A 21289-nucleotide genomic window follows, 5' to 3' on the forward strand; every position below is an offset into this window, starting at 1 on the left:
AACATTTGAAACGTACTGCCTCACTTCCATCCTCTACCTTCCTTTCCAAAAGCCATACCCTGTCCAGGGTACACCCTGTTCAATTTCATCCAATAACTGCAGTGTAGCCTCAAAAACTCTCATTTTTCTCTTAATACATCTCGTAGAACTGTTAAGGTCGCAGAATACATTTGACCTTGACCGCCTGCAAATATTATCAGCAACTATATAGCCCATCAAGTAGCCACATCAGAACACACCACTTGACTTACTTTATGCAAGTAGCTCAGCAACCTAAGTGGTTCGGCCTGAAAGCTCGGTAGGTCCAATTTTGGTCATTCACTCGGTCTATTCGGGATTGAACATGGTAGTAGAACAAACGTACTGAAAGGCTGAGCCAAACTGTAAAACGACCTTATCCGATAATAATAATAATGATACCACATAAAAATCTGAGTGCTAAACTGAGCCAACCTTGATTGCAAAACAAACACACCATCAAAGTCAGCTGAAGCTCGTATACCTACTCACTAATTCGTTGACATAATATGACGCCCCAAATGCGACAAGAAGATTAAAATTACTCCCCATCAAAACCCTCTATCTCCCCTCACTCATCCGACACTTATTACACCGTACTCCAATACATCAATTTAATGAGCATTTAAAATGATTAATCATCCTCGATACTGTTCAAACATCTACTTTCATTAATATATAGGGACTTTATTAGTTCCTCCACAGTAATAGAACAGTTACTCATCAACAATGTGGTCCCAAAAGAAAGGGATGGAAACTTTAAAAGAAATACTGAAGCCATTATCCTACCCCCTTTTCGTGCACGGTTTGGTACCGTATGACATCACGAACACCCAAGTTAAATACTCCAAACTGAAATTAGCCTATGGTTCCTTGGTCGTATGTTCAATGTCAGCCGTGACAATAATGTTTCATGACACAGCTTTCGATCGATTCGAAACCACTTCCAGCATAATAAAATTCATAATCAAATCAAACATTCCCTGCCTTCTGATAACCCTGATCGGGAGTTTTTTGACCAGTTTTTTCGCGAAGAATAAGCTGAACGACATACTGAAGGAGCTTGAACTATCCGATGTGGAGCTTTGGAACATGAGTCGATCGATGAGGTACCTAAGGAACCAGAGCCGTAGCAAAAAATGGTCCTTCGGACTGCTCGGTTTTTACCTTGTCTACATGTTGTGTATCATCGCTCTAAATTTGGTGGAAACTCTTTCCCTAAAGGACAAAGAACGCTTTTTCGCGCTGTTGGCTCAGTTTCCCGTCCTCAACAAAATTCTGGTTTTTATTAGTTTCCTTCTAGCCTTAACCATAATGGAAGAACGTTTCACGACAATCAACGCGATGATCAGAATGAAAATCGACGAATCACTCAAGCACAAAAAGTATCCACCAGTTTGCGAGACTTTCAGTCAAGATTTACAACGTTTTGTTTGTATGCACATAAAAAATTCCAAACTGACGGAAAAAATAAACAGTCTATTTTCCCTATGCTTACTTCTCAATATAACAGCGACGTTCTTGAAATTGATCGGAAGTATTCACTTGATTTTGTGTAAATTTGTCATACATAGTTCTCACGATAATATTGGGGAGACGCTAGAATTATGTGTTTACACGATTTTCAATTCGCTGCTTCTATTTCTGATAGCCCAAGAATCGAAAGAATTGAACTATAAGGTGAGAATGCCAGCACATATGAGTTTTTATTTGTTCTTCAAATTATATTCTTCAAATCTCGAGATAATTAAATGGATAGGTTAAATTAGGGATTATTTCTGTAATTGCTATTTTACACTATACTCTATTACTCTAGAAAAATATATGGTTAAATGTACTTAAATTTATCTCAATTTGAGCAGAAAAAAGATTGAATATAACAAAAACTTACTGTTTTTTTCCGATTATGGTGAAATTTTTTACAGGCAACTGAAACAAGGAGATTACTACTTGGAATTGATATTCACCCAGATAAAGAAGAAGCTTATGAGTCTGTAAGTCTTTAAAAACTTTAAAAATAAAATAAAGATGGGAAATGGGAATTGAGATCTTGCACACAATGTATTTATGAATTGACTTTTCTAAATGCCAAATATTACCTGAAAATGATTCTAATTGTTTGTTTCAGGCAATAACAGCTGCACTACGTCTTATGCAGAGCGATTTGAACATAAACGCTTGTAACTTATTCAATATCGACAACACTCTAATATTTTCGGTAATTTGCAAATATAATGGGACAGTTATGGAATAAGAAACAATTTTTTTTTCAGTGCATATCTGCAGGATCTACTTACTTGTTCGTGATGATGCAATATGAATTGGAGTATTCGAAAAATAACAAAGATTCCTAGAACTTGAGCTGTAGAAATCGAAGAATTTTTATATTAAAACTTGTGTGTTATAGGATATCTAATAACGTGTGTTATTCCATAAAAAGTATCAACAATTTTTTTTTCTATTGGAAAATGTTATAAAAATATTTCAGGTTGGCGTTTCCGAACCTAGAGATATCGATCTTATCGAGAAATAACTTTTGCCTCTTTTTCACCTCAAGATATACGATCATAAGGTCCCTCTCCCTCTAGGTAAACTTCCTAACTACGCCTATGAGCTTTCCAGTCGGGCTTAACTGTCAAACCTAACACCTAACCCAACTTTTTCAACAGTAATATCAACAAATATGACAAGTTTGACAGCTGTCAGTAGATGAAACGCCACGTGGCGCATCGAGGGAAGGTCACTTTCCGAAATATTTTCTTTCGCAGAAATTCATTCGCCTTTTTACTAATTTGAGAATTTAAAACACAAAAAAACCTTTTCAAGCAAACCATTTTATTAGTTTAAATTGATGACAACAACATTTATTCAGCTTTTGAAGTGAATTTCTGGAAAAATGAAAAGCTGTGCCATTATCATTATTCAATATCATTATTTTCACTATCCATGGCTTGTCATTCCCATTTCATTACGGAGAAATGACAAACATCAATATTCCTCTAAAAACATCAACATGACTTTGTTGTTTAGATTACAAGTACATGCGAAAAAAATTATTTCCTTGGCTTTAGATCAGTTTCAGGATACGAAGCTACCAATACAAAACAGATTTATGAATTCCTTATCTACATTCAGAAAAAAATTTACACAAGTTGTATAACAAATTGAATTGTCCATAAAAAACGAATCATAAAAGAACTGAAGGGCTCAAATGAATAATCATTTTTGTTATAATTTCATGAACTCAATTTATTGATCCAATGAGTTCAACACAGCTTCCACAACACATACATATAATGAAAGCTACATTATTTTTCCTTTAAAAACGATTCAGCAAAAATGTAGCATTATGATCTTATTTATTCAAACCCCTCAACTGATGATGGCATACTCAATAAATAAATTTAATATGAAATCCATGTTGAAAAGAGATAATCAGAAAAATAAAACAATTAGTGATCTCAATCTCTACTGAATCTTGTTCTCATCATGTCGGAATTATCTGAACTACTGGAACTTGCAGGTTGATCGGTGGAACCATGAGCTCGTTCAACAACGCTTGGACCTAGAATGGAAGCCTGAGTTGGGAAACATTCATGCTTATAATCATTTGCAAGTGTCTCATATGAGACACTAGACCCTTGAATGACTCTCAATTTCAAGCCCCAGTACTTAAATGTCATCTGTCAAAATATGACATAATAGTCATGTCATTTGTCAAAAATATGACAATTGTTGTCATCTATCAAAATATGACATAATAGTCATGAAACCAGGAATATAAATATTATTACGAAGGACAAAAAACTTTTATATTTACCAATAATTAGACTTTCAGTATCCGGTAAATGAATGTCACTATTTTGCTGTTCATTGTTTCCTAAGTTTTGCCTACAAATGGGACATGTGCCATGTAGTTCAAGCCAGGGCCTTATACAACCGTCGTGATAAACATGTGAACATGGTAATTGTCGTACATCTTCATTTAAAACAAAGTCCTCCCAACAAACTGAACATTGCAGTTTTTTGTTCACTTGATCTTCCTCGATTTGTACGACTGGTAAAGAATCTATAACTTCTTTTCCTAAAGGGGGAGGGCCTGCAAAAATATTTGATAAAAGCAATTCCCAAGCTAACATACTAAATACTATACAAAGTACGTAGTCATAGCTGAATTTATTCGGCAACAATGCAAGGACCTACCTGTAGAATCCATTTGGTTCAAGAGATGAGTAATAATAGAATCCAGGCCTTCCCTTCCCCATGCATAATCACCAGGGTTACCCAAGAAAAACTGCATATTGCCTCCCAAATTAATTATTACATCTTGAATAAAATTCTCAATGTTTGGCCTAAATGGGTGGGGATGTACATGATGATGTTGAGAAGGACCTCGTGATCTATAAATGGATATCACACAATTTTACTGAGGTTAATGATGCATTCATTATAATTCTATAAATTACCTTCCTCCTGCTCGTGGAACTTCCAGAGGCTGGGATCTACCTGAACGTGTTTCAATAAAAGGTACCATCCCAGGCATAAGTATATCTCTGATATGTACCTAAAATGTGATATGTTCAAATGTTTCATTCTCCAAAAAACTGAATGCTCACCCCAAACTCATCACCATCTGACATATCCCCATCTATTTCGGTTTGCTCAGAGACTTCTTCGATGAAACCATTAGAACAGAAAGGGCAAGTGAAAGACTGTAAAGGTGCCAAAATGATTAATTTACATCATAAATTAAACATCATTTTTGAGAGATTGCTCATTCATAAGACTTACTGAAGAAGCAGATTGGAAACGTTTATTGCACAAGTGGCAATAAAATCTCAAAGCATCTACTGCAGCTTCAGCCATTTTTCAATCCAAAGCGTTCGTTTCCAGTAGTTTGCGTGAAATTTGTTAATTTGTCATTAAAAAAATAACCAACTTATTATCAATTCTGTCGTTTTCCTCATTTTTACTTTGACCTCCAAAATATGTGTTGTAGTGTTAAGTCGGTTCAAATGTCAAACTTTTTAAAGAGGCTACACTTTATTTCTGTGATCTGATATTTAGGTTTGATAAATTTCAAAATCGCCCAAATTAAAAGCTGATATTCTCAGTAGAAGTTAATTTTTGAAATGGAAAAGATATAGCATGAAATGAAGCTGATAAAACTGAATATCAATATCACAAAAGGTTCATGGAGTTATGATTTTTTTTAAACAAAAGATTTTTAAATTGAATAGTTCAGATTTCAGTTTTGACCTTCTATGATGTGTCATCTAATAATGACGTTAATTGTCAAACCAGGCATCAGTTCAGTGGAGTTATGTTTATTTGAAAAACATTCAACACCCATGTTTTTTAAATTTATGACAATTCAAGTGATACAAATTTTGTTATGAATATGAAAATTTACTATTGTTTTCTAACGGTATATTTTAATATATGTTTCGTTTTTGGGGGTGAGTAATTTTTGCAATTTAAGGAACATGTATGGATATTTAAAGCTGCAGAACATGTATTTCTGAAAAGGGGGAATATAGATATTATATATATATAATTTTACATTTTCTCTTAATCTTTAACTGAGCATCCCGGTTGCATTATAATAAAAAAGTATATTCAATCCACGCAGCTTCACTTCTGGGTGGTCAATCCTCCTAGTCTGCAAAATTAATTTGTCTTTGGAAAAGATACTTTACATGTAAATCGAATCATCTTTTTTTATTTCCTATAGGTTTTATTTTAAGGGAATTAAGTCTAGAGTGACGCAATCTGAGATAATCTCCAAGATCTTCAGAAATATCATTTCAATGAGTCATCAATTAAATATCCTTTAATATATCGTTAACTATGTCTCCAGAACTATGTGGTAAAATTATATATTTTTTCCAGATTTTTATGCACAGGATGAATGTAATATTGCCTTATCTGACAGAGCTGTTATCACAGCCACCTCTTATATGCCAGAAAGGGGCCCCCAGAATATAAACATATATGGTAAATAAACTTAGTCTAATGTGGAATATCAGGAACAAAAAGTTTGCACTTGGCTTTGTAGTCATTGTTTTGTTATTTTGCTTTAATAGATAGATGTATTTAGCTCAATTTTTATTATCACTAACACTGTTAGAAATATGCTCATCGTAGTTCTTATTTTTTCTTACTCAATTTTTTTGTGCTTGAGTGAAATACCAACAATTTTAAATGAGATTTTATTTCAACGGGAAGAAAATTCGAAAGTGAGGTTCATATGAGTATCTCCAATTCTGATAGGAAGAAAATAATCAATATATATTGACCTGAGGGATTATTGATGTATCTGGTGGTGGTAACCCTTCAATATTGATAAAACTTAAGTTGCTAGGGTGGAACCCTCACACCATGGCTTTGCTGATTTTCTTGGATTCTTCAAGGATTCAATAGCTTGTCTTTCCATGTATATTGACCCCATGAAGGTTTTTAATATTTCATACTGTGTAAAATAATTCAGACACATATTTCAACATAACTTCAAAATGCCAACACATGTATCCTGGATAATTCTCCCTTTATTAAATTGCAATTAATTGTAAGGGTCAAGTGGGAATAGTTTTCCCTGTTTAATTAATAAATTCTTGATTTTTTTCTGCAATTTCACGCATCTGATGAGTTCCTCAGAAATTTTCCATTTATATTGCTTAGATTCAATTTTCTTAGTGATCATAAGCTTCTTCTTGATCTAACTATGGGTGCAAAGGTAAAAAAGAACCTTAACATAAGATACAAAAATGCTCTTCGATATTTGTCTAAAAGCTGTGAATTAGGTTCAAATGCTTGGACTGCCAAGGACAATGACTTCGATCAGCAATTGATCTTTGACTTGGGGCAGATAATGAATGTAACTGGAATCATGACCAGAGGTAGACCATTCGCCAATGAGTATGTCATGGAATATAGTATAAGTTATGGAACCAATGGCTTGGATTATGCCGATTATAAAGAACCAGGTGGCAATACTATGGTGAGAAGATATTCATTACGCTTTCAAATATATAGGTTGAAGAAATTATCAGATTCAAGAACCGTCTGGGAATTCTCCAAGTTTCTATTGCTCTCAAGTCAATAGCCATATTTATAATGAAGAAATGTTGAGTTTTTCCCAAATTATTTTCCTAGAAATCTCCATATCGGCCGAAATTTAGCTGGATTGCTTCAAAATTGCGACTTTTAGCGTGACCATAAATTGATTACACCCACACACATGACAAACACGCAGACAGAAACATTTTTTTAGTATTCTAAATCTACGTCCTTTGAAACCATAACAAACACTTATAAGCTAGCACTTGTTAACAAGTGTCTGTATCTCTTATGAATGTAGCTTACACCTGTCTTTATGAGAGTCAATGCAGATTAAAATGCTGTAATCTCTTTGTAGGTACATACTTTGTTCAAAAGTATTCATTTTATTTTTTATCTATTAAGGTATATGGAGATCAGATATCGAAAATATTTGGTGTGCTTTTCAGTCTCTAAGTTTGATACCAACAGTATTAATAGATAAAAGTATTTGAAAAAGTTGTATTATGAAATAGTGGTATTTGATTATATATTTCTTTATTTCTTATTGCTTTTTCAATTCTCTATATGCATGTTTCATTCTTTGATATTGCATGTTGATCGTGACTAAACAATCATGCTGATTTCATTATTATTGTAGTGTAGAAGAATTTTGGCATATTAGTTCTTGTTATTCTTCTTGTCTACCTAATCTTTCGTTTTTAGTAGTTGATTATTCTCAGTGAATATTGAGCAGGTGATGGAGCTTTTCAAATAAAAATATAGTTCCATATGAAATAATTCATTAAAAGTTGAATATGACATTGTAAAATAAAAAAAGTCTGAAGAAAAAATTGTATATTTATGAACAGTGTGGATTGTTGATTTCACAACATCTTAAGATCTCTTTCTTTTTCAAATCTTCTTCTTGATGACTCATTCATTTTTAAATCTGCCCAAGACATTTGTACATAGATCAGTTTTCTGCTTTTAATTTCCACCAATCAATAAACATTTTACTTCTAATTGAATGAATGGATCATCAAGACACAAATTCCTACTTATTCTGCACTACTAACATTGCTTTGGTATTAACCATAAACCAGGTAGATCCGCTTGGTCGCCTACGGAGAATACCATGTATAATTTCCTCACCTGGGACCTGGGAGGTCGTTCTGAAATAACTTCCATTGAAACTAAGGGCCTTGCTGGAAGTGGTGAATTCGTAACCGAATTCATGGTTCAGTATTCTGACGACGGTGAAGGATGGAAGATTTTCACGGATGCACAAGGAAATGCCGAGGTGCTTTGATTTTAAAATCTCATCAAACGTGTTTCGACCATAAACGATAACGAAGTGAAATGTAATTGATCATAAAAAAACTTCTCCCCTGCACTTTCTGCTGTACATACACAAAATTTCACGTGGTAAAGTTGGTCGCTAATTTTCATTCACTATTTGCATTAACCATTTCCGATTTTCTAATAAAAAGGTAAAGGTTTTTCAGGTCAACTGGCCTTTTTCAATATTGTTTAGAGACTGGAACATAATAATCATGGTGAACATACTAAAAACCTTTACCCCTTAAACTTTTCAGGAACATTTTACTTGTTTTTTCAATAAAAGACATTTTGATTAGCGAAATAATAGTATTCAAACTCTGCTGTTACTTGAAGTGAAATTTATTCAACATTTTCATCTTGTTCTTGAAGTTCTCCTGACGGCAGCATCTTGCAAACAATGTTTTAGGTCTTCAGGGGTAACACTGATGATGATTCCTTCAATCAAAATAGTTTTGAAATCCCCATCATTGCCCAATGGGTGAGAATAAACCCTATTAGATGGAGAAACAGAATATCTATGAGAGTGGAACTGTTTGGTTGTGAATATGGTAAGTAATTGAATCAATTCATTGAGAAAATGGTTACGAAATGAAGTTAGTTATGTCGCGAAGGTTGTGGACATGTCATAGACACGATGTGGCAACGCCGCAAAGAGGTGGACCTACGAATCTTAACTTGGCAAAGCTGTTTGTTTGATAATTATGTTACAATATTTGAAAAAGTATGAAATTTTAGGAAAAAACCGAAATTCTGAAATTCTCAATGAGTTTTCGTAAAATAATACAGAAAATATGCATCATTTGTGTTTTTTTCAGACGCTGATGACATGTATTTCAATGGAACCGCGTTGTTAATGTTGAATTTGCTTCGAGATCCCATTTCAGCCTCAAGAGAGAACATAAGGTTCAGATTCAAGACATCAGCGGCCAATGGCATAATCTTGTATAGCAGGGGTACTCAGGGAGATTACATTGCCTTACAAATGCGAGATAATCAACTTCTTCTGAACATCGATTTAGGTACTGTCTGCATAACCCTGTGTTTTCATCTTTTGCACAACGGTAATTTTGTTTAGGTTCTGGTCAAGTGACGAGTCTGAGCATTGGAAGCTTGCTGGATGATAACATTTGGCACGATGTTGTGGTATCAAGAAATCGCAGAGATATACTACTTTCAGTTGATCGTGTCTTCGTCCAGGATAAAATAAAAGGGGAATACAACAGGCTTAATCTGAATAGAGAGGTAAGCCTAAATTTCAAATATCTTATTTACCACTCTATACGAATTTAACTTGTTTCAGTTTTATATTGGAGGAGTACCAAACGTTCAGGAAGGTTTAGTAGTAGTGCAAAATTTCACAGGGTGCCTAGAAAACCTCTACCTCAACTCCACGAACTTATTCAAGGATGTTAAGCAGGCGTTCCAATACGGCGAAGCTGCCTTCCGATACGAAAAAGTCAATACTTTGTATTCTTGTCCCGTAAGTTGAAATGTAAAGTCTCTCTCGTACCTTGGTTATTACTTTTTGTTTTTTAGGAACCCCCAATTATACCAGTCACTTTTTTGACTCAACGTTCCTTCGCTAAACTCAGTGGATATGAAGGGATGAAGTCGCTTAACGTTTCCTTCGCTTTTAGAACTTACGAAAGAACTGGTTTGATTTTATATCACAGCTTTTCGTCCACTGGTTACGTTGCTGTAAGTATGCATGAATTCGGGTTTTTGAATTGTGTGGATTTCATACCGATTCATTCCAGGTATTTCTGGAAGAAGGAAAGTTGAAAGTTGAATTGGTGACACGTGAGAGTCCCAGGGTTATTTTCGATAATTACGAGGATACTTACAATGATGGCAAATGGCATACGCTTATTTTGACCATAACCACTAACTCTTTAGTCGTGAATTTGGACAATCGACCTATGAGAACAACGCGTTTGCTCTCGATAAGAACTGGCGCCCTCTATTTTATCGCTGGAGGGATAACTGCGACTATAGGGGCATCCGGGAGGCACATGGCAGGGTTTGTAGGGTAGGCAGTCCGCGGTTTATTCTTTTTAAGCAGTGTTTACCTTAATATCGGATGATTTTAGATGCATGAGGACGATTGGGATTGACGGCAGCTACAAACTCCCGACAGACTGGAGGAAAGACGAGTTTTGCTGTGAGGGTGAGATAGCCTTCGACGCCTGTCGCATGATCGACCGCTGCAGTCCGAATCCCTGCCAGCACGGCGGAATCTGCAAGCAGAACGAGTTCGAGTTTTTCTGCGACTGTTCTGGTACCGGCTACGGCGGCGCAGTCTGTCACACCTCCGTCAATGCGTTGTCGTGCGAGGCCCACAAGAAGATGCAAGCCGTTGGTCAGAGGGCCGACATCAAGATCGACGTCGACGGTAGCGGTCCTCTAGCGCCGTTCCCTGTTACCTGCGAGTTTTATCCGAACGGTCGCGTGGCCACTGTTTTACGTCATAAGTAAGTCTATACGGGGATATATTGAAAAATTCTTAGCCTACTTTAGAACCAAACAAAATTTTGATGTCAAAGTATTTTATTACTGAACATATTCTCCTCTTGATTGGGTACTTTTATTACAGCGAAACTGCTAGAACTTAAAAAAAAAATGTTTCATCTTGCTCTGCGAACCAGACCTCCACAGCTTTTATTACCTCCTTGTTGGAAGGAAATTTACGACCTTTTAAACTTTTTCAGTTGAGGAAAAAACGGAGAAAACTTATCTCGAGCGCCAGCTATTCTTTTCACTAGGAAGAATAGCAAACCTACCAGAGTAGCTGCTAGTCGGAGACAGAGTTCGCTGTTATCTAGGGTGGTAGCGATAACGAAGTAGTCAAAATTAAATTATGTACTAGTTTATTCACACCTTCGGAAACTGATTATATGTTCAACGGATATATATGTAGGTATGAAATGTGAGCGAGTCTATCAGCAAACATACATTCGGGAAATTCTATCCGGTCACGAGCACTTTATAAAGTTTATACCGGGTACAGTGAAAATCAAAGGTGGTTCGATAAAATGCGTCAACCAGAACTGACGAAATGAATACTAAGGATGACCTCGAGAAGTGAAATGACTTGCTATACGGTATCGGGGTGTAATTAATTGCATTTCTCCAATGAAAAGAAACACAACCAGGGCGGGTCTATTCGAGACTCTTATTCGCTACCCCAAGGGCTAACGCTCCATGACTGATAGCGAAGAAAAGGTCTATTTTTAGCGCAACTACGGGATTTCACTGACGACGAGCGGTATCTCTTATTCTCTACCCCAAGGGCTTACGCGCCATGACTGATAGAAAAGAAGAGATTTCGGATTCAACACTTATGACGCGGGCAGGGGGGTTTACGGGACTTTCCCTTCAGTACCCCAAGGGCTTACGCGCCATGACTTATAGCGAAGGGAAAAGTCAGACTCGCGAAACAGGGTAAAATACGATAAAATATAACAGAAAGCGATACAGTACAGTAGCGTCAAAGTCAAAGAAGTAACCGGTGTAGGTCTAATTAAGAAACTGAACGGTAAAGACGGGGACCTATTTCCTTTGTTTCAGGCACTCGCGGAAAACAAACGAAAACTAAAAATTATTTCCTAAGGGCACTAACTTCTTAATACAGAATTTATTCTAAATTTGCTGAACGGCTTGTCGCGCACACAATTAAAATCGAAATGCAGAGAAAAGTACGGAGCGTAAACTAACTAAAGAGACAAAAGAGTAAAACAGTCAAAGTTAAAGAGTCGAAAGTAAAAGAGTCAAAGCTTTTATAGGCCCACACGTTGAAAATCTGAAAATTCCAGAATGCGACAAGAATGAAAAACGTCGTCAGCTCCGGTTTATCGCATATCAACATCAGAAAAACGTCGAAATCTTCAACGGCATGCAAGAAAAACAACGTTAAACATAAATAAACGGTTTTTTACATTTACTCTGCCTATCGGAGTTAACGTACTGAATATTAAAGAATTAAATATTTTCAAAGGCGGAAATATGAAACGAAAGGAATGCACTAAAATGAACTCAAATTTTCCTCAGAAAACTGGGATTCATTACAGTGTATACGATAACTTACAATTTTTTTGCAGTAACCAAGAAACGACGCCGGTAGACGGTTTCCAAGAGCCCGGAAGCTTCGTCCAGGACATACACTACGAGGCGAGCGACGATCAGATAAACGCCCTCGTCAACCGTTCGTCGACCTGTCGTCAGCACCTTCAGTACGCCTGCAAGGGGGCCAGGCTCTTCAACTCGCCGTCGGACGAGATGAACTTCAACCCTTACTCGTGGTGGGTTTCCAGACACAACCAGAACATGGATTACTGGGGCGGCGCCCTGCCCAACTCCAGGAAATGCGAATGCGGAATCATGGGAAGCTGCGTGGACCGGACGAAATGGTGTAACTGCGACGCGGGATTAGACACTTGGCAGGTGGATGCAGGTAATGTGGTTGGAGGTTATGTAATCTTTCCTATAGTGTTTCTGAGTCAATATCTTGACGTTAAGGTGGTAAAACTTGGGGGTGTAACCCAAAAATACCACGTTGGATGTACTTGATGATAGTTAGCCCAATGATCTCCAAAGGGGCAACAGTCTGGCATGTCAAGGTAAGTGGGAACAGGCTACCCTGTAATTGCATCACTGGGGCTATGAGAGCTTGCCCAACTTGGACTCTGAAGAGTTTTCGAGGAAGAAAAAAACTGTAAGAGAAACATTCTGAATCAATTTTCGCCAGGTACTTTGGGATGGCTTTTCCTCTAAGATCTAGGGCTCTAGCTCTTCTTCGTAGGGGAGATAGTAAACCCACCTTGGTGGCTTCTAGTCGAAGACAGGGTTCTCTGATAGGATTAACTCTTTGATTGGCATGCTTTCTATGTTTTTTCCAGGCGATATCGTGGACAAAGAGAACCTCCCAGTGAAACAACTGAGATTCGGCGACACAGGAAACGCCCTGGATGAAAAAGAGGGTCGGTACACCTTGGGACCCCTGATATGCGAGGGAGACGATCTCTTCAACAACGTAGTCACTTTCAGGGTGGACGAGGCGACAATCAACCTGCCCACTTTCGATATGGGCCACGGTGGTGACATCTATTTCGAATTCAGAACAGCCTCGGAAAACGCGGTTCTGTTCCACTCCAAGGGACCGCACGATTACATCAAATTGAGCATAGTCAGCGGTAACCGTCTACAATTCCAATACCAAGCAGGTGAGGAATCGATTTTGATTTTTTTCGTTCGGAATTCGTTCACGTTTTACTGTTTCAGGATCCGGCCCTGTGTCTGTCGTGAGAGAAACGTCTTACAAACTTTCCAACGACGAATGGCATTCGGTGTTGGTGGAGAGGAATAGAAAAGAGTCGATGTTGGTCGTAGACGGCGCTCTTAAGGCTGAGGTCAGGGAACCCCCAGGTCCGTTCAGAGCTTTACACCTGACCACCGATCTAGTCATCGGGGCCAATACGGAATACAGGGACGGTTTCACGGGTTGCATTAGGGCGTTGCTCATAAACGGCGAACACATAGATTTGAGGAGCTACGCGAGAAGAGGCGCCTTCGGAATCTCCGAAGGTTGCGTGGGTAAATGCGAGAGTTCCCCCTGCCTGAACAACGGCACCTGTTTCGAACACTACGACAGCTACACCTGCGACTGTAGGTGGACGGCCTTCAAAGGTCCCATATGCGCGGACGAGATCGGTGTCAACATGAAGCCGAGCTCGATGATCAAGTACGATTTCATGGGTTCGTGGAGGTCGACGATAGCCGAACACATCCGAGTCGGCTTCACCACCGCCAACCCCAGGGGATTCTTGTTGGGATTCTACTCGAACATATCCAAGGAGTACATGACGATCATGGTGTCGAATTCCGGCCATTTGAGGGTGGTGTTCGACTTCGGTTTCGAGAGGCAGGAGATCATCTATCCGGAGAAGCATTTCGGTCTCGGGCAGTATCACGATTTGAGGTTGTCGCGTAAGAATTCCGGTTCGACGTTGGTGATGCAGGTGGACAATTACAAGCCTAGGGAGTTCAACTTCAGCATCAAAGCTTCGGCGGACGCCCAGTTTAACAACATACAGTACATGTATATCGGTAGGAACGAGTCTATCAGTGAGGGTTTCGTGGGTTGTATATCGAGGGTGGAATTCGACGATATATACCCTCTCAAGTTGCTGTTCCAGCAGGAAGGTCCCGGAAACGTCAAGTCAATAGGAGGTGAGTACAGCCACTTAAAATGCTATCGGAAACACTACTACAATAAAGAACACACTGGAAGTGTTGCCATCGTCAGGACAACTAAATGGAAAACGTTCCACCAAAGAAAAGCAGACGCTGACCATGGTTCGGTCTCATTTGACCTCATCATAGCAACCAAAGTTCCATCTCCAATGGAAAAACGCTTGGAATTCATGGACTCTAATTAAATGCTGGTAGTAGCTGCTGAGTATTATCAAGTGATACTCGAGCGCCATCCAGTATGAAACAGGATCAGATCGAAACCCTTCCTTCTATATTTTACCGATGGCAACATTTCTGCGTGAACTGAACGTGCTCCCACCTTCTCAATTCTCACACGCATGTTGCAATAAGCAGGCCAGCCTACTTAGAGGAAATATGGGCCATTGTCTTCATCTGGGGGGGATTGAACGGCATCTTGTTTCATACTGGATGACGCTCGAGTACTACTCAAAAGCGACTACTACTATCTAATTAAGGTCTATCAATTCCAACCCTTTTTCCATCGGAGAAAGAGCTGTGTTGCTCTGACGGGGCCAAATGAGACCGGAACCACGGTCTGCATCTGCTCTTCTTCAGTGGAACGTTCTCCATTTAGTTGTTCTGACGATGGCAAATTGGCTAGTTAAATTCAGATGGTAACACTTGTTGATATTCATATCGACGGGTAGTAAGCATCTAAATAAATTCTTATTATTGTATTCATTGCCTCCCTGTTGAGGCGTGATCATTCCTTCATTATATTGTTTGCCTTCAGGTGCCTTAAACGAAGATTATTGTGGTGTTGAACCAATCACCCATCCCCCTGACATAATCCCAACCAGACCACCACCTCAGCTAGATGAAGATAAGCTCAGGAAGGCCTACAATCGAACAAATTCGGCAATTCTGGGTGGTAAGTAGCTTTCAGGAACTTTAAGGGTCGGTTTATTCGTCTTCTTTATAAAGTGTTCGTTAACTTTCCTTTGTTACTTTCAATGATAACTTTTTGTGACTATTTTGGGTATATTTATAACCATTCATCGTTAAAGTTACTTAAGAGATACTGAGGAGTTTGTTTCTGAACGGTTTATTCGGTTTTTTCTCTCAGAAACTGCACTAAATATTGTAGGTTTGTTATACTGATCGGATGTTTCCAGGTGTTTTGGCTATCCTTTTCTTGGCCTTGGTAATCTTGTTGATCGTTATTGGGAGGTTCATACATAGGCATAAGGGAGAATATCTGACCCAAGAAGATGCAGGTGCGGAGAGCGCTTTAGATCCTGATACGGCCGTGGTTTGCGGTACTACAGGTCACCATGTACAGAAAAGGAAAGAGTGGTTTATATAGTACATCAAAGGCCTTTACATGTAGAGTAGTTGGTTTCAAGTACCTTGATAATTTTAGACATTTTGGTATTACATAATGCTTGGATACCTGAGTTAATTCCATTTCTTGAAATGTGTTTTCATATAGTATTATTCTCTTTGACTTATTCTTAAACCGTCCATTTTAAGTTAAGTTTTTATATATTTTTTTTTTGTATTTATTTCGAAATTATATCTACAAACATTTACTGTACTAACAAAAAGTTTTTTATATTCTTATTTATTAAATTGGTGAAACTGTTTGAACTAAGGTGTTCGAGTATTTCTTGTAAAGTTTTTGCTCACTCATTTTTTGAGCACTCGATATTAAACTGGACTGAATTGAATTTATATACTTGAAGCACGTAGGTGCTTTAGAGCAGGATTCTGATGATAGTAACGACTCACATTATACATATTTTCCAAGAAATATAACGAAGATAAATTTAATTGTGTTTTGTTTTTCCCATTCCCAAACTTAGGGATATAACCCAAAAATACTGCGATCTATGTAATAACCTGTCAAGACAGGACAAGTTAAAACAGTACGAGGAAAATCGCCGGTAGAATACAAAGACTAGCCCATGTTTGCATCACTAGAGCTACCAGAACGTGTCTAAATAGGGCACTGGAGATCATTACAGATCTCACACTTCTTCATCTTGTGAGAGTTAGATTAGCCAGTGAGGCCATTCTAAGAATATCAAGGGACTTTCATCGAAAAGATGGCAGCACTTCACGAACGTCTTTTTTCAATGTCAGCAGGTTTCGAATTGTAGCGAATGGCTAGACTTTTCGAGAAATTTTTTTATGTGGGAATTCATTAAAAAAAGCATTTTAGCTCGGAAAGTGGATAACATGAATGAACATACGTTCTTCAATGAAAAAATTTTCCTATTTTTTTCCTGATTGAAAACGCCATATAAATTAGTGGTTTCTGACGTAAGATATAACTTTTCGCTTTTTGAACTGACTACTGAAACAGTGTAGACCCCTCTTAAGGTATTTCTTTCCCTCCCATGTCTCTCCTGTCATCCCCAACATAATGTGAAATAATAACATTGTTCTCAAAATAATTCGTCGTATATTTATTTCTACAAATCTTAAATAAAGGCTTTGAATATGTTTTTGATATGTAAGAAGTTCTCAGAATCGTAAATTCGATTTATATGTTTCCTTAATATATGGTATTTTAATCAATTCCTCTACTTATTGTTCACACATCTATGTGATCTACATACGTAAATATTCGAATACAAAAGTTTGACAATTTTTGCGGAATTTCTACAAACTGAGGTAAAAAGCTCATTTGAAACAAGTTGCCCCACTTGCTTTCTACAAAGCAATTTTTTAAAGTTGTCATAGTAAAACTATTGAAACTGATTTTTTCAACATCTTGAACTTTCTTTCTGGACAAATTTAATAACATTTTATTATAAACTCTTCAACAAGAATTGAGCAAACTTGATAATTTTTTCATTTTATAAAAACTGATATCTTCTCAATGATATGTTATTTTCATCAACCGGCCGAATTGAAAACAAAAGAACATTATTTGTTACTCTGGTCCACGATTAACATTCTTCAAAGATATTTGCAATATATGATTTCATACAAACAAATATCAAATTTTCATTTAAGGCATCTTCATCGGAAGTATACTCCTAACGGAATTCAATAAATTGCCATTATTGCTGAAAAAACTATAGCAAAGGAGGCTGTTATTTCAAAACTGGAACGGAGTTTAAAGGAGTCGTTGCAAGCATCGGCGTCGTTGCATGTTTGAACACATCCATGGACGTATCTGGAAAATGGTTCGTTAATCTGTGATGTGCTTCTGAAATTATTCATTACCCCACCTGTTATCGTAGTAAAATGCACCACAATGTGACATTCGTACAAGCTCTGTGTCTGTGGTAAGGGTCCCACTATCCAAGGCACATCCTCTTATCATGATGGTTTCATCACTGCCCTCTGAAAAATTCATTGATCATGAGCTATGTTCCTATATAGCCATCAGGATATAAGGAAAATGCTTTTGGAATAATCCGTAGGCTTTGCACTCTTGTTCATCGGTTACCCAGATTCGAAGAAGCCTCAAAATTAGGTTCATGCAAAATCAACCTCCTGTGATACAAAGAGAGGATCTTTTGGAGCAATTTGTAATGCCTAGAGTGGAAGGACAGCAAAAGATCCTATCAACTTTGTGCTTGCTGTACTTTAACTCGAAAGGAAATTGAGATATAGCTTCAAATTGAATGATTCTCAGCAATAATCTACCAAAAAATATCTGGTTTAATCGTTTGTTGCTAGTCAATAGTTGCGTAAAATGGTCTTCATTTATGAAATTTCAGTGTTGATCGACATTTTAATGTCTTCTTCTTACTCTAAGCTCTTATTTCACAACAATAAAATCAGATCGGTATCTAAGGATCTCGGTTAACTTTTACATTGAGAAAACTCGATGTTATCAAATTGAAATGTAAAGACAATATTGGCAAATGTAATATTAGCAATAGAAAGCGAGATGATAATAAATCAGGTTTGTCTGTAATCTCACTCTATTATAGTGACAGTCTTGTGATGGGTCATAAGTTGAGAGATTCTTCATTTACTGGTACATGTTGAAGTATAATTAGATTATGAATTATGATGAACATAAGTGTGGTATGGGGGCGAGCATTTTCAAGAACAATAACTGTGAGACAACATAAATTCGCTGAAACAAATATCAAGACAATTCTAAATGATCATGAACAATTAAAAGCTGGACGCTTTCCTGATAAGACATTTGGGATTTTGAGCAATTATGTTGAACTAATCAACAGATATAGGTAATCAATCTTCCAATGAATCAATATTGTAAGACTGACCACTCATTTTTTATATGAAAGGAATGAAGGTTAAGAAAGCGAACGATCTATATTCTTTCTCCTTAATGTCAAGATTAATTATATTGTATTTCATCGCGTTCAAGACAATACATAACATTTTCGATGGTACAATAATAAGAATCGATGGCATTTTTCCTCTTTAATATTCGATCGCTTCTATTTCACGCCTTCTGTTTTGAGAGTGTTTTATAAGCGTGGAACAGTGGGTCCAATTGATATTTATCTCTTCAACGCATAATTAGTCTGTTATTTCCCACTGGTGGTATTTTGTACATTGTTTCATTCCATTATTACAACATTCTAGCTGGGAATTCGCCACTACCTACAAAAGTTGCAATGATTTCTCGGCCGTTTTGATACTATTTTCACGAATTTATAACAGGAAAGAGACGAAGATCATTATTGGATCCATTATTGTACAGAATTGGAGGTCGAGGAATGAAAGTGAATTTATTAAATCGGTTTTTTCTTAGTTTATCCTTCCTTTCATCTGAGAATCTCAAATTGGCGTTGGATAATAACGAGGAATCGCACTTAAAGAATTGTCTTATAATTTCTATAATTAGAAAAATATACCTAATCCCGAAATTTATCTACTCCACGTGTCATAATTGCTGTGAGATAAAAATATTGTGATTTTTAAATGATGATCATCTGAAAGATGCTGATGGTTCTCACCAAAAGTTCCTGTTATTTTGACACAAGAAGTAGCAGGAAAAACCCCATCTCTGCCCCTCCTCCCACCCATACAGGGCGATTCGTAAATATCCACCGTGAAATTATTATGGAAGGGATCTTCACATGGGGGGTAATCATTGTTCATCGATATGCATTTGAAACAATCTATCGCATGCACTGAAACGAAAATAATCAGTTTAAAGCACCGGAAGTATGCAGAAATACTTACCGGTTTTGTGCCCTAAATAACACAAAAAAATTCCTAGTAGAAGCATTTTTGTTTCCCAACAAAAAAATTCGGTTCAGGTAGAGAGTGATGCAATTTTTCTCACACGCATTTTCGTTCGGGAGGAGGTGAGGGAAACTAAGGTATGTGGGTGTTTAACATGAAATCTCTTAAATTAGGTGGAGGATGCACGGCGCACAAGGAAAATTATTGATTTCTCTTCAGGGGAATCAATACGTTAGTGGTTTGAAGTCACGACCTGACTTTCTGAAAGTCAAGTTCTTATGGGTTCTTATGACCTAGTTAAATGATGGGTGTGCCTTTCCAGAATTTAAAGGAAAAAACGTCGATTTTTATTGAAAATTGAGCCTACCCTTATATACAAGATTACCACCTTCTATGAATGCTTAAAACGTGTCCAAAGAATAGGAGTTTTGTTCCAACGTTTCTGGTGTTTCAATTCGAGCTCGAAAAAATTAATATAATTTTATCAATAATTCCCAAATACGAATGGGAAATATTTTGAATCCCCACTTCTTGAATAAAATGCTTCTAAGCAGTGCGGGAAACCCTTAAAATCTTCTCAGAAAGTAGAGAACGAAAGTATCAACTAATCTATTGTTTTCCTCATGCTTATGAAGCCGAATTCTTTGAAAAAATCTCTTGAAAGATGATAACATCGTTATAAAGTCACGAACACGCTAAATCAGAGAGAAGCAATCGTTCACCTGAAGTTTAAGGTAGCTTGTGAGTAATCCAAGACATCTCTTTGAAAGGAAAAATGTATAGAATCGATTTCGGAACAACAGAAACCTTCAGCGCATCAAATAATGGCACAAAGGTCGAGATGAGTGCTCAATTAAAGGATGCACCACCGTCCAAATCTAAGAACTTAGCCTTGATCGCTTTTCAGGATTCTGAGATAAAACTAATTATCACCAATTACCGAATTGATCTTTGATGCAACCGTGGAGTAGTCGAATTGTTCGAGTACACCTGGATTGATGACCAACTGGCATGCGAATTAAGAAAAACATGATTAACATCGCAAGGTAACTCTGGATGTATATAGGGTGGACCGAAAGTCGAATTGTTTAGCAATTTTTGAAGGAATATGGGTATATATGGGAATTCTTGCAGATTAGAGGGTCTACTAATAGGTTACTATGAAGATATGCGGCAAAAATGCAGAAGGTAATTCATTTTCCGAAAACATTCCTTGAAAAAAATGGGGCCAGATATCAAACCCTTTGGAATAGGAGGTGATATAAATGAGAACATTTTCCTTGGAGATATTCCGTTAAATGTTGTCTTCATTCTGAACAAAAAATAAGGTAATTCACCTACTATTTTTTTCAAGGGTGTTTTTTTGGAGTTGACACCACTTAAACTTACAGCCATTTCTTTCTCGCAAGATTTTAGTTATCAAAAGTCTAGCAATAGCGTATCTTGTGGAAGTCTACCCTAGGGGCGTAAAAGAAGTTCAAGAATGACCTCG

At 37.2% G+C, this 21289-nt stretch overlaps 4 protein-coding genes across 6 annotated transcripts; 2 read left to right on the forward strand and 2 right to left on the reverse strand.

Annotated features, from left to right (window-relative positions):
• The first annotated feature begins 443 nt into the window (after positions 1–443).
• On the forward strand, positions 444–2435 carry LOC123315732. Its single transcript, XM_044901563.1, has 4 exons — positions 444–1698; positions 1944–2012; positions 2147–2236; positions 2292–2435. The coding sequence occupies exons 1-4, from the start codon at positions 748–750 to the stop codon at positions 2370–2372; spliced, it is 1191 nt and encodes a 396-aa protein (XP_044757498.1). The 5' UTR covers positions 444–747; the 3' UTR covers positions 2373–2435.
• A 397-nt stretch (positions 2436–2832) lies between these two features.
• LOC123314761 (E3 ubiquitin-protein ligase Iruka) lies at positions 2833–5084 on the reverse strand. Its single transcript, XM_044900098.1, has 6 exons — positions 4810–5084; positions 4635–4730; positions 4485–4582; positions 4222–4418; positions 3839–4117; positions 2833–3583 (listed from the first exon to the last, which is right to left on the reverse strand). The coding sequence occupies exons 1-6, from the start codon at positions 4882–4884 to the stop codon at positions 3480–3482; spliced, it is 849 nt and encodes a 282-aa protein (XP_044756033.1). The 5' UTR covers positions 4885–5084; the 3' UTR covers positions 2833–3479.
• Positions 5085–5305: 221 nt separating this feature from the next.
• LOC123314760 (neurexin-4) lies at positions 5306–16443 on the forward strand. Of its 3 annotated transcripts, none has more exons than XM_044900094.1 (15): positions 5306–5477; positions 5911–6015; positions 6822–7018; positions 8807–8948; positions 9216–9419; positions 9476–9642; positions 9701–9880; positions 9937–10098; positions 10158–10429; positions 10491–10871; positions 12498–12850; positions 13296–13619; positions 13678–14625; positions 15404–15541; positions 15786–16443. In XM_044900094.1, the coding sequence occupies exons 1-15, from the start codon at positions 5414–5416 to the stop codon at positions 15974–15976; spliced, it is 3828 nt and encodes a 1275-aa protein (XP_044756029.1). In that variant the 5' UTR covers positions 5306–5413; the 3' UTR covers positions 15977–16443. The 3 variants fall into 3 exon arrangements, with proteins under 3 accessions (XP_044756029.1, XP_044756031.1, XP_044756032.1); XM_044900096.1 differs by lacking the exon at positions 6822–7018 and adding an exon at positions 8163–8359; XM_044900097.1 differs by lacking the exons at positions 5306–5477; positions 5911–6015 and adding an exon at positions 8163–8359 and having other exon boundaries at positions 6884–7018.
• A 689-nt stretch (positions 16444–17132) lies between these two features.
• On the reverse strand, positions 17133–20015 carry LOC123315497. The gene is made up of 4 exons (XM_044901209.1): positions 19795–20015; positions 19566–19742; positions 17853–17967; positions 17133–17797 (listed from the first exon to the last, which is right to left on the reverse strand). Exons 1-4 carry the CDS (start codon positions 19838–19840, stop codon positions 17668–17670), a joined length of 468 nt encoding a protein of 155 aa, XP_044757144.1. The 5' UTR covers positions 19841–20015; the 3' UTR covers positions 17133–17667.
• Positions 20016–21289: the final 1274 nt, after the last annotated feature.

Source organism: Coccinella septempunctata, chromosome 6, assembly GCF_907165205.1.
Source record: "Coccinella septempunctata chromosome 6, icCocSept1.1, whole genome shotgun sequence".
Taxonomy (NCBI): Eukaryota; Metazoa; Arthropoda; class Insecta; order Coleoptera; family Coccinellidae; genus Coccinella; species Coccinella septempunctata.

Bases quoted from the DNA above. Each gene is read 5' to 3' on its own strand.
- LOC123315732 (XM_044901563.1), top strand. From the start codon at position 748: ATGTGGTCCCAAAAGAAAGGGATGGAAACTTTAAAAGAAATACTGAAG. The intron at 2,013-2,146 runs GTAAGTCTTTAA...TGTTTGTTTCAG, and splicing joins AAGAAGAAGCTTATGAGTCT to GCAATAACAGCTGCACTACG. The intron at 2,237-2,291 runs GTAATTTGCAAA...TTTTTTTTTCAG, and splicing joins ACAACACTCTAATATTTTCG to TGCATATCTGCAGGATCTAC.
- LOC123314761 (XM_044900098.1), bottom strand. From the start codon at position 4,884: ATGGCTGAAGCTGCAGTAGATGCTTTGAGATTTTATTGCCACTTGTGC. The intron at 4,583-4,634 runs GTGAGCATTCAG...ATCACATTTTAG, and splicing joins CAGATGGTGATGAGTTTGGG to GTACATATCAGAGATATACT. The intron at 4,118-4,221 runs GTAGGTCCTTGC...ATATTTTTGCAG, and splicing joins GAACCAAATGGATTCTACAG to GCCCTCCCCCTTTAGGAAAA.
- LOC123314760 (XM_044900094.1), top strand. From the start codon at position 5,414: ATGAATATGAAAATTTACTATTGTTTTCTAACGGTATATTTTAATATA. The intron at 8,949-9,215 runs GTAAGTAATTGA...TGTTTTTTTCAG, and splicing joins ACTGTTTGGTTGTGAATATG to ACGCTGATGACATGTATTTC. The intron at 14,626-15,403 runs GTGAGTACAGCC...GTTTGCCTTCAG, and splicing joins AAACGTCAAGTCAATAGGAG to GTGCCTTAAACGAAGATTAT.
- LOC123315497 (XM_044901209.1), bottom strand. From the start codon at position 19,840: ATGCTTCTACTAGGAATTTTTTTGTGTTATTTAGGGCACAAAACCG. The intron at 17,968-19,565 runs GTGAGAACCATC...TGAATTTTTCAG, and splicing joins CAAAATAACAGGAACTTTTG to AGGGCAGTGATGAAACCATC. The intron at 17,798-17,852 runs GTGGGGTAATGA...ACCATTTTCCAG, and splicing joins GCATTTTACTACGATAACAG to ATACGTCCATGGATGTGTTC.